The sequence below is a fragment of the Narcine bancroftii genome, chromosome 1, assembly GCF_036971445.1.
Source record: "Narcine bancroftii isolate sNarBan1 chromosome 1, sNarBan1.hap1, whole genome shotgun sequence".
Classification (NCBI taxonomy): Eukaryota; Metazoa; Chordata; class Chondrichthyes; order Torpediniformes; family Narcinidae; genus Narcine; species Narcine bancroftii.
Window position 1 is genome coordinate 226,838,112 of NC_091469.1, and position 15,956 is coordinate 226,854,067.

The 15,956-nt window shown below is 43.5% G+C and overlaps 1 protein-coding gene across 2 annotated transcripts in view; it reads right to left on the reverse strand.

The window, feature by feature from the left end:
- Positions 1-714: 714 nt before the first annotated feature.
- The window catches only part of LOC138739751 (CMP-N-acetylneuraminate-poly-alpha-2,8-sialyltransferase-like), a 75,443-nt gene continuing 60,201 nt past the window's right edge, over positions 715-15,956 (reverse strand). For both annotated transcript variants that reach the window (XM_069892336.1, XM_069892340.1), the window contains exon 5: positions 715-1,654. In XM_069892336.1, coding sequence (XP_069748437.1) covers positions 1,372-1,654 — 283 coding nt within the window. In that variant the 3' untranslated portion in view covers positions 715-1,371. The remainder of the gene's footprint in view (positions 1,655-15,956) is intronic.

The window sequence follows — 15,956 nt, forward strand, 5'->3', positions numbered from 1 at the left end:
CCACTCACATCCCACCTTAATCCCTTACTAATCACAGAGCACCGATGGCACAGGGATTACTTAAAGTGGTACGTGAGTGGAAAGAAAAAGGTTGCGAACCATTGGTTTACAGACTATGAGGGGTCTGCAGATGCTGTGATTCTAGTAAAAACACAAATGCTGGAGGAACTCAGTGGGTCTCGCATTATCCACAGGAGAGAGATATATAACCGACTTTTCAGGTCTGAGCCCTTCTTCAAGGTAGATATCTCCAGCATTTCTGTGTTTTTACTTCAAACAATCCAACCAGATCTACCCTAACAATGGGACTTGGTTGCAAGTTGCTAATAATTCTCACAAGAATATCCTTCAAATAATTGCATAAAGACTTAACAAGTAGGCAGAAACATCACAGAATGTGGTAGAATATACGATTTGACCACAAGGGTGTCACAGTATGCACAATATACAGAAAGATTTAATGCTGACAATGTTTTTGTGGTTTGGAAAAAACAAACGTGAAAAGTAAAATTCACAATAAGATTCCGAACATTTGGATAGAGACATTTGTTAAATCACATTTAAAACATACCAATTTAATTTTTAAAAACTAGAAGAGTTCCCCGTGCTTTAAGGATCTGGTAACCTGTGCTTTTACTGAAATAAGACTTGTGCTTTTTACTTTGTCAGTTTTACTTTCTTTATCTCCTTGTTCGTCCCATTGAAACCCAAATGTCATAATTGCACAAAACATTTTATCCAAGTAATTTAGCAAATACATGTAACTTTTAACAGGATCAGTATATAAAGATCTTTGGTACCAGCAGAAAGGGCACCTTTAACATGTTACAGCACATTACATAAGACAGCTCTTCACATTCTTTGAGCTATAAATCTACCAATGACAACGAGCAGAGATGCTATTAGTCCTTTAGTCCACTCATGCTCTTTTAATTCTTACAGCAGATGTTACTCTTAGCAGATTCACATAGATAGACAAGAAAGTTGTCTCTTCAAACTGTGGCTCAGTTATAATTATTACACAGAGATAGCACTTTGGCATATTGATTGCTTGTTGAGACAGGTGCTGAAGACAAATACCCACCTCTCTGAGTCCCATTTTGTTCGCAGGACTTCTGAGGCTCCAATAGATGCAAAGCCCTGCCAGCAACTCTAGATCTCAGAGACCTGAACCATTCTGTCAATCAATATTCAATCACTGTTAACACATCATTGCTTGCTCTTTCCTCCAAGCAGTGAGACTATATTTCATTATAACAATCTAAAGCTGTAAACAAAAGTTGGGTGTTGAGCATCGCTGTAATGAGTTATCTTTTCACATAAAATCTACAACGTGCAAACATTGCACTGACTTTCTCTGAGCAGTGAAATTTAGGGTTGGATACATTTCCCTGTTGTTAGCTTCAAAGCACCCTTGTCATGTAAATATTTTAAAGTTTTGAACTCCAGTGGCATTCGGTGAGGCCCAGCATGAGAAAAATATCTGTATTTTAAATTGTCGTAGTAGTGGTATTTAACTAGAGCACCTTTGGCGTCTTTTGGGAAAGGCCAAAAGCCATAAAGGTGGATCTCATCACAAAACCGAGTTGCAAGCGTATACATTAGCAGGCCTGTGCTTGGTCGTTTGATGTAAACCTTGTTTGTCAGCCAGTACCTGCAGGTAAATACAGAGAAATGCAGAACATCAGAAACTAAAGTTTGCAAAAATCTTTTTCTACAATTTCCCAAATATCAGGCACATTTCTAATAGATATTTATTTAGAACTGGACAGAATCTCCACCTATTCAAATACGATGATCACAAAAGTGAGGGAAAAAAACCACAATCGAAATACCAACAAATGTTGCCTGCTTTTACGTAGCAACCTTAGGTTATGGCTGGTCAGAAAGCAGCCTATGCCGTGTGTAGTCTGTCTAATTTATATCAGGCGTCCACTGGTAGCGAGATCTAGCTGGTCTTGGGTCACTGGAATAACTTCCTTTGATTTGTATACCATACCAGGTGTGCGAAGGTCTTGGGAAGGATGTGATTGACCCCACACTGACAGCAACCATGTGCAGTACTCCAGTTCCTCCAGATAAAAGGAAGCATTGAAAAACTTCAATTCCAGCTCTTTTTGGCTGATTCTGTGGCAGGATGTGCAGTGGGCAGCCACCATATTCATCCTGCAACTCCAACGGTCGCATTCAAAGTACGATCATTTGTTGTGTCACCTCTTGCTCTGGCAGAAGCTGCAGCAAATCTGTAGGGTGATTCTCAAGATAAATTCTAGAGACAGGATCACAGGAAGGAGTTGGCTATACGTATAGGCATTGAGCACCAGACGGTCCTGTGAAAAGATTAGTACAGTACAACTCCAGTTATCCGAAATGGTCGAGACTGGGCCGATGTGGGATAAATGTTTTTTTTTCAGATGACTAGTTGTTTTTCAAAATGCAGCCCTGTAGCAACAGCAAATCACTTGTATCAATGTTTAAACAACAAACAACAAGGGAAGGCCTTTTAAGCATTAAAATAATGTTTAATTCTCACCAAAAAAAATGCTGGCCACCGGCGATCCGCAACACTTCCACTAATCAGTGTGATCTACCAACTGCCACCGCCAATCCCAGGGTGAGTCGGTGGGCTCCTATCTCCCCTGGCCCCCGACACCCAACTCCGAATCTTCCCCTAGGCCTACCACACACCAGGAAGCATGCATGTGTGGTAGTAGGCCGAGGGGAGGTTTGAAGTCAGCGTTGGCATCTGGTGTACTGGGAAGGGGAGGGGAGGGAACACCACTGAGCCTGAGGTCCTGCTCCTGCCCGGATGCGGTTTTCCTTGATGATTTCCTTCCTGATCCCTTGATCAGGACAAGGGATTCTTCCACCGCTTGCAGCTGAGAGACAGTGGGATGCAGTATGAGAGGGGGAGAAAAGTCAATAGGGGAAGGTAAAGAAGAAATGAGCCTCAGAGTTACCTGAAACAAGGACAAGGACAATTGTCATTCTAATTTAAATGTAGGGTAAATTTTTTTTCAACCTGTGAGGTCAGTTCAGCTTCAAAAAAAATTATGGATTTCTGATTTGTTTCGGATATCCTCATTTATATGAAAAAGAAAATTGGATAAATGAGGATTTCAGAGAATCAGAGTTGTACAGTGGGGTTATACAACCACTACTTTAGCTGCACTCCTACCAATGTACTGCAGGGGACAATCACTGTACAGCAGTGTACAGTATAACCACTGTATCTGCAGGTAGACAACCTAGGAGGCTGGCCCCACCTGCTGGCTGTCAATCATCTGGCCCATATAAAGACTGGAGTTGGGCCCTTCCTAAATTAGTCAGGCACGTGGAACCAGAGGCGACACAGACCTGATGTTCTACTTTAAGCTGATTAAAGCCTGCGGTACAGTCTTCTCGAGTTTTGTCTTTGTTTGCTGCACCACAACTTAATCACCTTAAAAATTTGAGGACCATGGAGAGATTCCTCACCCTTGAGAGGCTAGACATAGACCCTCAGCATCCGGACACCAGCGTACTTTGAGATCTGAAAGCATGTGATCGAGGCGATAATCCACACCCAAGTGGAGGTCAGCAATACAAACCAGAAAAAGCGCATGGTCCTACGCACCAAGCTGGGCCCCCGTGGCTTTCCAGGCCATCAGAAACTAGACAGACTTTGAACCTGCAATAGCCACCATGGAAGGTGTGTACTGGTCCCCGACAAATATATGTGCGGTACCTACTCAGCATCAGAGTACAGCAGCCAGGTGAGACAGCCAACGCTTACCTGGGGTTTCTGTGAGAGCTAGCACGCCCGTGCATCATTGAAGCTGGTGTGACTACTGGGGAAGTGGAGTGACTCATCCAAGATGCTTGCATGTGATGGCTGCAGTTGAGAGCAACCCAACAGAGTCCGATGGAGGACAACAATGCCTCCCTCGTTAGGATCATGGAAGTGGTCTGCTCCCTAGAAGCTGCAGCTCGCCATGTGGAGGCCTTCGATGCTCACCTCCCTCACTCACTGGCCTGGCCGACACAAACGACAGCAGCTGTCGCTGAAGGGCCCCACGAGGAAGGGACGATCGCTGCCACTGTAAATACTGTGGGTCCTAGGGTGGGTCAAGCAGGCAGTCCTGAAAGAACTGCCATGAAGAACATGCACTGTTCCCGATGCGGGAAGAAAGGCCACTTTACTAAAGTGTGCCTCTCCAAACCTTCCGGGAGTGCTGCGGCCCTCCACGACCAGCCAGAAGCGCCTACCATCCCTTTGGGCCTCTCCACGTGCGAGTGCCGGACAACACCATCACCCCGCCCATCGCTTCTGCCCACATCGACATCACATCTGGCCCAGCCGTTGAACCATGCTACCGCCTTGTGCTCCCCACGGGTGCCGTCATCTTTTGCCACTCAACTTCTGCCCACACTGATGGCGTCACTTCCGGTCAGGCTGCTGGGCTGAGCCAATGCCACGTGCGTCCCCTGGGCGCCGCCATCATAGGCCAACCAACCTCCAGCCGCACCGACCCGAGCTGTGTCGGTGCACGCAGAGTACCACATACTCATCGCACCCTAAGCTCCAAAGGCCATCCACCGGCTGTTGCTCACCACAACCATCAGGGAGCAGCGACGTGGACCCTGAGATGGTTCTAATGTCCACCATGCTGACAGATGACATTCCCCACAGACTCAGGCACTCGATGATGGACATTGCTGTCAATGGGAAGGTAACAAAATGCCTGTTTGATAGCAGTAGTACTGAGAGCTTTGTGCACCCGAATGTGGACTGGACAATGAAACTCAAGGTGTACCCAGCAAATCTCCTCATTGCTTTTGTGTCCCAGGACCACTTGATCACAGCACAGGGGTGCTGCTCAGTGAACTTGATGGGGGATGGGAGGGGAGAGATACCAAGGGTTCAGGCTACTGGTCATGTCCAAGCTCTGTGCCCTGGTTATACTGGGACTAGACTTCTAGTGTCACCTCCACAGCCTCACTCTTGCCTTAGGTGGCCACTCCCCCCACTCACCGTCCACAACATAAAGTCCAGTGACCGTTCCAAATCCACCCTCTCCACCCTTCAGGTATCCCCGCCAACCCTTTTCAATTACCCAACACCGGATTGCAAACCAATAGCGGCCAAAAGCAGGTGGTTCTGTGCAGCCGACAGGGCCTTTATCAAAGCTGAGGTAAAACGACTCCTGGCAGAGGGAGTTATAGAGCCCAGAAATAGCTCCTGGAGAGCCCAGGTCCTAGTAGTAAAAGGGGGCAGCAGACTGAGGATGGTCATCAATTATAGCCAGACCATCAACTGGTACACCCAGCTGGTCACCTACCCTCTGCCCCGCAATGTTAACATTGTCAATGAGATAGCCCAGTACCAGGTCTTTTCCACCATTGACTTGAAGTCAGCCTTCCACCAGCTCCCCATTCATGCCCCGGATAAACCTTATACCACCTTTGAGGCAGACAGGTGTCTCTACTAGTTCCATCAGGTCCCGTTTGGGGTCACAAATGGAGTCTCCATTTTTCAGTGGGAGATGGACCGCACGGTAGACTGGCACAAAAAGCAATCTTCCTGTACCTGGACAATGTCACCATCTGCGACCATGACCAGCAGGACCATGATGCCAACCTGAAAAGATTTCTCCAGATAGAAGAGGCATTAAAACTCACTAATAAACAGGGAGAACTGTGTGTTCCGCACCACCTGCCTCGCCATCTTAGGGTACATCATGGAACATGGTGTCATTTGTCCCGACCCTGAACGCATGCGTCCTCTAATGGAACGGCCCCTCCCCACCCACTCAAGGCCTTCTGCAGGTGCCTAGAGCTTGTTGCGTATTACTCCCAGTGGGTCCCCCGCTTCTCCGAGAAGGTCCGCCACTGGGCCGATCACCACCTTTCCCCTCCCTGTAGAGGGGCAAGCGGCCTTTGCCCACATCAGACAGGACATCGCCAATGCCACAATGCATTCCACAGATGAGGGCACCCCATTCCAGGTGGAGTGCGATGCCTCGGACATTGCCATCGCTGCCACCCTCAATCAAGGGGGCAGACCCGTGGCCTTTTACTCCAGGATCCTACATGGTTCTGTGCTCAGGCATTCCACCATCAAAAAGGAGGCCCAGGCGATCGTGCAGGCAGTCCTCCACTGGTGCCACTACCTGGCAGGCAGGCGGTTCACTCTTCTCACTGACCAGCGTGCAGTGTTTTTCATGTTCAGTACCACCCACGGGGCAAGATCAAAAATGACAAGATCTTGCACTGGTGAGTCAAGGTGGCCACATTCAGCTATGACATTCAGTATAGGCCAAGAAAACTAAATGTCTCCTGATGTCCTGTCCCAGACATGCACCAGTGTGCAGTCCAACCAATTGCAGGCGCTGCACGACACCCTTTGCCACCCAGGAATAACACGCCTCTACCACTTCATTAAGTCCCGGAACCTCCCCTTCAGTCCAAGAAGTCCGGACCATGACCGAGCCATGCAGGGTCTGTGCAGAGTGCAAACTGCGCTTCTTACGCCCACCACAGGCCCATGTGGTGAAGGCCACTCAGCCCTTTGAGCGAATCAGTATCGACTTCAAGGGCTCCCTGTCTTCAACGAATAAGAACATCTATTTCCTCTTGGTTATAGATAAATACTCCTGTTTTCCCTTCGTCATCCCTTGCCCTCCACTGTCTCCATTATCAAGGCACTGAAGCAGATCTTCACCATGTTTGGATACCCGGAATTCATCCACCTACCTGCTGCCACTCCACAGGCCCCCACCCCCCGCAGACCCACACTGTACCTACACCCCCACTCCGTCAGGCACCACCCCGTTTGCGCCACTGGCCACTCTGACCACCCTGGACCCGTCCGACCTTCAAGCAGCCCTGCCCCCACTGGCCATTGACTAAGAGCCTGCCCTGCGATGGTCCCAGCGAGAAACGCAACCACTAGAGCGCCTGAACTTGTAAATACCCTAGAACACCTCCCCTCCCCCCGGACTCTTTTAAGAAGGGGGTGAATATGGTGATACAACCACTACTTTAGTTGCACTCCTACTGGCCTACTGCAGGGGGCAACCACTGCACCTGCAGGTAGGCAAGCTGGGAGGCTGACCCCACCTGCTGGCTGTTAATCACCAGCCTGCATAAAGACTCGAGCCAGCCCCTTCCTAAATCAGTCGGGCAGGTGAACTCAGACCTGGTGTTCACCTTTAAGGTGATTAAAGCCTGTCGTAGTCTTCGAATTTTGTGTTTGTTTTCAGTTCCACATACTGTAGGTGAACAGATTGTGCGATGTTACAAAAGAAAAGTCAAAGATGCAAGGTTGGTGGTGATGTGTTGGTATGAGTCATATTGTACAGGGGCTCAATTTTATCCATTCTATTTAACTGATGCTGTATCCTTGGTGCTGAATTAATTTTCTTATCCTGAGATGGGGAGGGCTTAATGAAATTTCAAGCATCATTATGACATTTCATTTTGAGGTTAACAGGATGACGAGCCTAACAATGCACACCAATGTTGTTTCTGACTTCAAGAGGTTGGTTCCTTAGAAGAGGATCAAGAAAATTACACTACAAGCCTTGATGTCTACCGAATGCTTTATTTAAAATATATTTATATAGATTATGATCATAAGAACTATATAATTAGAATTGAACAAATCCTTTATTTACTAATTAAGAGTTAATAAAACAATTGGGAGCATGGCTGGTCTAGCAGTTAGCGCAACGCCCTTACAGTGACAGCAATTGGGCTCAAACTCCACGCTGGCTGTAAGGAGTTTGTACGTTCTCCCCGTGTCTGTGTGGGTTTTTCCCCAGGGGCTCAGATTTCCTCCCACCATTTGAAATGTAGGTTAATTGGGTGGCGCAGTCTCAGAGGCTGAAACGGCTTGTTACCGTGCTGTATGTCCGTATTTTTAAAAAATTTAAATCTCAGTATTTAGGTACATTATCAGAATACAGGCTACAAGTTACTGTAAAGTATAACACACAATTACAATTAGAGTGTGAGACTTCAAAAAATTAACTTTGAATGCTGGGTACAAGGATCAAAGGATTAATTGCAAGATTGAATTAGATAATAAAATACTTGAAGAGAAATTGCTTTAGGAATGAAATTAGAAAAGATACAATTAAAGTTTACAGCACAAAACAGAGTATAGGGTTGATTTTATAACAATGCCAAAATAGAGATAGTAGGGACTATAGAAGAGTAGGAGTTATGATGTTCTGCAGGAGCTATGATGTTCCAACACTGCCTGGACCTCACCACAGTCATTGTCAAAGAGTCAGTCAGCATAGAAACAGGCCCTTCAACTCATCATGTCCAATGCAGACCATCTTACATCTATACCAGTTCTATGAGTCCATAGCCTTCAATATCATAGAACATTACAGCGTAGTTCAGGCCCTTTTGGTGACCAATAGAGACATACTCAACAAACTAACCCTTTCCTAACTTACACCCATAACCCCCTATTTTTCTTGTATTTATGTCCCTATTGCGCCAGCCTCCACCACCACCCCGGCAATGCATTCCAAGCACCCACTATTCTCTGTGTGATAAACTGACATCTCCCCTGAACCTTTCTCTCCTCACCTTGTACAAATGTCCTCTGGTGTTTGCTACTCTTACCCTGTGAAAAAGGTGCTTGCTGTCCACCCTTTCTTTGCCTCTCATAATCTTGTATACCTCTATTAAGGTACCTCTCTTTCTTCTTCACTCTAGAGAGAAAGACTCTGTTAACCTTGGCTCAAGTCCTGTAGGTTTGCTCCTAATGGTTAGACCTAAATAATAACAGATGATTAAAATGGTAAGAAGCACATAGACTCATGAAACTATGTCCAACAAGTCATTGCATTTAAATTTATTTGCTACATACTGAGTCACTGCATGAAATGAACCTCACGACGATTAACCAGATTAAATTGTGATGCCAGGAATATGAAAAGATAAAGTATGATGTAGCAATGTGTGTTTTGTTGGATTGCAGACGTGGCAATGGTTGCAAGTGTAGTGCATTCCAGATTTCAAAATCCAATCCCACTTCTTTTACATCATTAAGACAGAGTCATGTGATGTGGAGGAGCTGAACAAATGGACTCCACATGAGCTCCTCAATACAATCCTGCAAATCAACTGAGAGGAAAATAAAAACAAAGCCCAAAACTTACTACAACGTGGGCAAGAACAGAGCAGCCCTCTTGGAAATGGAGGAGACCAACAGAGGGAGACAAGCACTGTCGAAGCCGCCGTATGGGTTGCGGGAAGAGCCTGACATAATGGTAGAGGGCCTGGGGCCGGCAAGCCACAGACCTGTGCCGACAATTGGCGACGTGATGGGCGCTGCACAATTGCTGGTTAATAAAATTGGGACTCTGGACAGGTCCAAAAGGTAACAGAAGGAATGGGCAAAGTGAAGACTGCACTCGCCACTAACCAACTGCATGGCAGCTGCTGAAGATAAATTGGAGGACAGGCTGGAAAAAAATTGGAAACGATACAGAAGCCTGGAAAGTTGAAAGAAGTTATAAAATTATAACAGGTGACAAAATGTAAGGATTGAGGGCCTAAGGGAAGGTGCTGAGGGACAGCAATCGGTGGTTATTTTTTCGAGAAATGGATCCCAAAGATTCTGGGAATAAACGGGCATGACAAGCCCATTGTAATTGAGAAGGCCCAATGAACCTCCAGACCTCGATCAGGGCCGAACCCACACCCAGTACTGATAAAACTGCACAAATACCAAAGCAGAGATGGAACAACAAGGAGAATGGGCTATGGGACAAAGGCCAAAAGGGATAGGGAAAATAATGAGATATCCTTTTCTCTTGACAGTTTTTGTATAATGCAAAGATGAATAACAAAGCAATATAGCATATAATTTAAGGGATGTAATAATAATAACAGGAGACTAGGACAATTGATATAAATATAAATAATGAGGAATGGGAAGAGAACAGAATAGATGGGTAAATGTTTCAATGAGAGCGGGTGGTGGACCAGGTTGAAGGGGAACAACGGCACCAAGGGATTAGCTATTGGTGCCAAAATAAAAAAAGGAGAAAGTTTAGCATATATAAAGGGAGGATTTGTTGTTTTTTGTTTCATCTTTCTTTTATTTTGTTCCAGCAGGACCGCCAGTGCGAAGGAAAAAATACTTGAATTGAGGCATGCACATGGCTGGAGAAGAACATATGTGGACTCCCAGAGACAGATAAGCTCCAACAAATGAATAAGACATTAAAATTAGTGAGAATTAATATAAATAGTTGAATGCCTTATTAAAAGAAAGCAAGCCTTGGCACAGCTCAAAAAATTATGAACTGATATAGTGTTCATACAGGAAACACATCTCACCAAGTATGAATATACCAAACTAAAAAGAGATTGAATGGGACAAGTAATATAATTTTCATATAATTCCAAGGCAAGGGGGGTAGCCATTTTAATAAATAAAAATCTTCCAGTGGTGGTGGTAAAGGAGGTAGTAGCGAATCCGAATGGCACATTGTCAGATCTACTTGGAGATTTGGTCATTTATAAACCTTAATGCAACAAACATAGATGAGCTATTTATACAAAGGGTCTTTCTAAAAATAGCTGGAAGACAAAACAATGTTTTAATTGGAGGAGATTTCAATTTTTGCTTAGATCCTATATTGAACAAAAACTAAGGCTTCAAAAGCCACACTAGCCTATATAAAGGATATAAACCTAATGGATGCCTGGAGATGGTTACACCCCTAAGCTAGAGACTACTCCTTTTACTCAAAACCCCATGATTCTTTCACCAGAATTGTCCATTTCCTTATGACGCCACAGTTGGAATGTAGAATGGTTGAATCGGAGTATCTTGCCAGATTAATGGACCATTCACCTTTGGTACTGACAATAATGATGCCGGAAAAACAGGCACCAATGGTGACTCAATCCTACACTGTTGAAAAGAGAAGGGAACAAATTAGCCTATTTTGAGAAACTAACTGCCCACCTACTAACAACAGTTTCTTGATAGTGGACACACTAAAAGTATTCCTGATGGGGCAGATAATATCATACACTAAAAATATGAAGAAAATACATATAGTGGAAATTAATAACCTGGAAAAATGAATTATGGAACTAGAGAAGGAACATCAAAAATCTGGCTCAAAGGATAATTTCCAAATCTTAATAAGTAAAAAGCTTAAATACAATAAAAACATACAAAATGAAAAAATGATAATGAGATCAAAGCAAAAATATTATGAATTGGGGGAAGAGTGCACACAGTTTTGTCTTGGCAGCTAAATTCAGAGGAAACCTCGAGGACAATTAACACAGTTCAACTGAAGTCAGATATGATATCTCATGAAGCAAAAGTAATTAGCGATACAATTCTACACAGAACTATATAAATCAGAATGACCACAGGATCAAACAATAATTGTCCTAAGGGTTTAATGATAGTGATCATGTTTGCATGGCCATTATAATTCCTGTTTGATTAGACATGGCTGCCAGCAGGGGGCTGACGGAGAGCAAGACATAGTATGCTAGATCTGTAATGGAGACTTGCAGCCTCATGGCCTGCCTCATGGGCTGTTTACAACAACTTTAAAATAAAGAACATTTCCTTCATCAATGTGTTGTCTAAGAACTCACACATATGAATATAAGATGAAGCATGTACAAATATAAGATGAAGCATGGGGCCAGAAGTGGGATGAAGAAAATTAAAAGGTAAAATCTAAAGTCAGCAAAGTGAAAAGAAGCTAACACAATGAAAATTGAAGGATTACATACACCAGCAAAACTTCAGCTGACAGGTAATGTGGCTGAAAACTGGAACAGATTTAAACAGCATTTGGGATTGTATTTAGTGGCAGTTGAAGCTGACGAGAAAAGTGATAAAGTGAAAGCATCAGTTTTCTTACATGTCATGGGTGATGAAGCCTTGGAGGTGTATAATAACTTCACATTTGCTGCTGAAGGAGACAAACTGAAACTGGAAAAAAATAATGGAACAGCTTGAGGCATATGGCATCCCAAAACATAAAGCGACGTTAGAGAGGCACAGAATTTTCACTTGCGTACAAAAAAAAGAGAAGAAAGTATTGATCAGTATGTGACTAAATTGAGAAATCAAAGCAAAACGTGCAAATTTGGTGGACTGACCACTCACTGATAAAAGACAGAAACTTGTGTGTGGTATTTAAGATAATAGTCTCAGGGAAAGACTGCTAAGAAAGCAAAATCTAGACCTAGAAAAAAGCCATAGCACTCTGTAGGGCTGCAGAAAAACTAAAAACACAGGCAAAATTGCTGTTCAGTGAAACTAGCTGCAATGTGGGTGCGGTGAGCAAGAACAGACATGAACCGTTTAACAAAACGTGCCAAAGTGGAGAGAGAGGAGTGACCAGCAAACAAAAATGAAAGGGACACTCATCGATGCGGTACCCAACACCTAACAAAAAAGTGTCCAGTATATGGTAAAACATGCTTTATGTGCAAAAAAAAAAGCAACCATTATGCCTATTGTTGTAGGAACCAAGAGCAACAAAGCAGGAGTCATGAAGTAGATGAAAGGGAAATAGAGGAATTCTATGTAGATGTGTAACTGAAAACAAGAAAGAAAACAGAGACTGGATGTTGAGATTAAAAGTGAATGACAGATACATTTCAGTTAAATTGGATAGTGGAGCTCAAATTAATGAAATATCAGAGACTGGTTTAAAGAAGATTAGACCCAGACCAAAGATGTATGGAACAAAAGTGAAGGTGACAGGATATTCAGGTACCGATATACCAGTGCAAGGAGAATGCATGGTCAAAGAGAAACACAAGGACAAAGAACACACGCTAACATTCATCATGGTACCAAAGGATTACAGGCCATACCATGTTTAACAGCTTGTGAGAAACTCAAACTGGTAGAAAGAGTCCTCGTGGTGGAAAGCGAAGGAGGGATGGTCTACAATGACCTATTTCAGGATTTAGGCTGCCTTTCAGGATAACACACGATCTGAGTGGATAAACTTGTGCCACCGATAATACATCTATGCAGAAAAGTTCCATTTGTGCTTCAAAAGCAACTAAAGGAAGAGTTGGATAGGTCAGAAAGCCTGAAGGTGATTCAGAAGAGAGATGATCCAGCGGAGTGGGTGAGTTCACTCGTTGTGATGGACAAAAAGAATGGAAAGCTTAGAATTTGCTTGGATCCAAGAGATCTAAACACAGCAATAAAGAGAGAACACTTCAAGCTTCCGATGGATGAAGAAATAATGTCACAGTTTGCGAATGCAAAGTTTTTCAGCAAGATGCATCATCAGGATTTTGACAGTTAAAATTGGATGAAGCAAGTTCAAGACTGTGCACATTCAATAGTCCATTAAGCAGATACAGATTCCTAATGTTGCCATTCAGAATTGCCTCAGCTCCTGAAATGTATCACAAAACTATCCATATGGTCTATGAGCACCTAGATGACATCATGGTATGGGGAACCATGAGAATGGAGCATGATGAGAGATTAAGGAAAGTGCTGGAACCAACAAGGAAAGCAAACCTGAAGCTGAATAGAGAGAAATGCCAGAACTAACATTTGTAGGAGATATTATTGGCAGTGAGGACATCAGGACAAATCCCAAAAAGGTGTCCACTGTTGGGTACATGCCAAGGCCACAATGCAAAGAGGACGTATAGAGGTTTAATGGAATGGTCAACTATATGGGTAAATTCATATCCAACCTCTCAGAAAAGACGGTTCCATTGAGAAGACTAACAGAAAGAACATTGAATGGGAGTGGAATCATCAACATGAACAATCATGGAGGGAACAAAAGAAACTGCTCCCAGAGGAACCAGTTCTGAGGTTTTACGACCCAGCGAGACCCATCAAGGTATCATCAGACGCATCACACAGTGGGCTCGGTGCAGTTCTTCTGCAAAAATATGATGACTGGCAATCCATTGCGTATGCATCACGCTCAATGCCAGACATGATACGCTCAAAATGAAAAGGAGCTGCTCAGCATCATATACGCCTGTAAAAGATTTCATCAGTTTGTGTCAGGACAGGCAATCAGTGTAAAGACTGACCATAAGCCCTTGACTGCATTGTTCCAAAAGTCATTAAATGAATGTCCACTTAGAATACAAAGAATGATGATTAGGCTGCAATGTTATACACTCAATGTGGCATACACTCCGGGTAAGCTAATGCACACAGCAGACACGTTGCCTAGAGCTGTTAACATGAGAGAGCCCGCAAACACCAAAATGGATGAAGATGGGAACACCTTCGTGGACATGATGACAAGTGCACTGCGCATATCATATGCACAAATCGAGCTCATAAAGTCAAAGACAAACAAAGATGAAACACTGAGACAACTGAAAAATAATATCTTGGATGGATGGCCCAACATGAAGCAGGACTGCTCACCTGACATTTCAGAGTACTGGACCTGCAGGGCAAAACTATCAGTGGTTGTAAACATCAACTACAAAGGAAGTAAAATCTTTATCCCAAAGAGTCTGAGAGAAGAGATTCTAAAAAGGATCCATGGAGAACTTCTCAGAATTGAAAAGTGTAAGAGCACGAGAGGAGATGTACTGGCCAAGAATCAACTATGATATAACAAATGAAGTGTCAAACTGTACAATATGGCAGAAATATCATGCTAGCAATCCTGCAGAACCATTAAACCCACACCCAGAACCATACAGACCTTACCAGAATTTAGGTGCTGACCTATTCAAATGTCAAGGGAAGGACTATCATGTGGTCACAGACTATTACTCCCTGTACCCAGAGGTGTGCAAACTGAACACCACCACTGCAGATGTTGTAATAACAGGTATGAAAGCCATATTCTCCAGACATTCCATGGCAAGCAAGGTCTTTACAGACAATGGACTCCAGTTTTGCAATTTAAAGTTCCGACAGTTTGCCAAAGAGTGGGACTTTGTACACACCACGTTAAGTCCTCATTTTCCACAGTCCAATAATCTAGTGGAAAAATCAGTACAGACAGTGAAAAGACTGATGAACAAGGCAAAAGACAGTGAACAGACTTCTACCAGAGGATGCTAGTATACCACACAACATCGCTCGAGTGCTGTATGTCACCAGCACATCTCCTTATGGGATGTTGGCTAAGATCAAACCTACCCATTCAGGAGAACCTCCTAAAAACAAAAGAGGGGGAGAAAGCGAGGAAGTTCAAATAACAACAGAAAGAAAAGCAAAAGTATTACTTTGACAGAGGAAAAAAAAACCGACCGGAAAACTACACTGGTGACCAAGTAAGGCTAAAAGACAAAACAAACTTATGGACTCACAAGGCAACTGTCCTTAGTGAAGCCCAACCAAGATCATACACCATTCAGACAGATGAAGGTACTGTTCTGCGAAAAAATCGTCAAGATCTTCAAATGAGACCAGCCACAGTAGATGGAAAGACAGATACTGTTGAAAAACCTGAATGCACGTCTGAGAAGACATCGTCTGAAGTAACAACTCAGATTGAAGGACAATCAATCAGGAGATCGTCAAAACACGTGAATCCTCCTAAGAGACTCATTGAACAAGTTTAAAGACTCCTGTTATACTATGAAGTAGTGCTATTTTATTCACTCTTCAGGTTTTAATGTCTGTAAATGTGAACACACAAAACAAGTTTTAAAAATGTTAACAATGTTGATAATAATGAAAATGTAAATTCCTGAGGTTAAAGTTAAAATTGCAGAGTTATACAAAGAAAACATATTAGTTAAAAGTTAGCTGTTTTTGTTTTAAGAAAGGGAGATGTAATGATAGAGATGTAATTATACTTGGCTGCCACCAGGGACTGACGCAGAGTATGTAAGATCTGTAATGGAGGCTTGCAGCCTCATGGTGCTGTTAACAACTACTTTAAACTAAATCATGGGTCCTCTACTGGCATCACCTACGGCTCCTAGAACACTTCCATCAGCGCTGT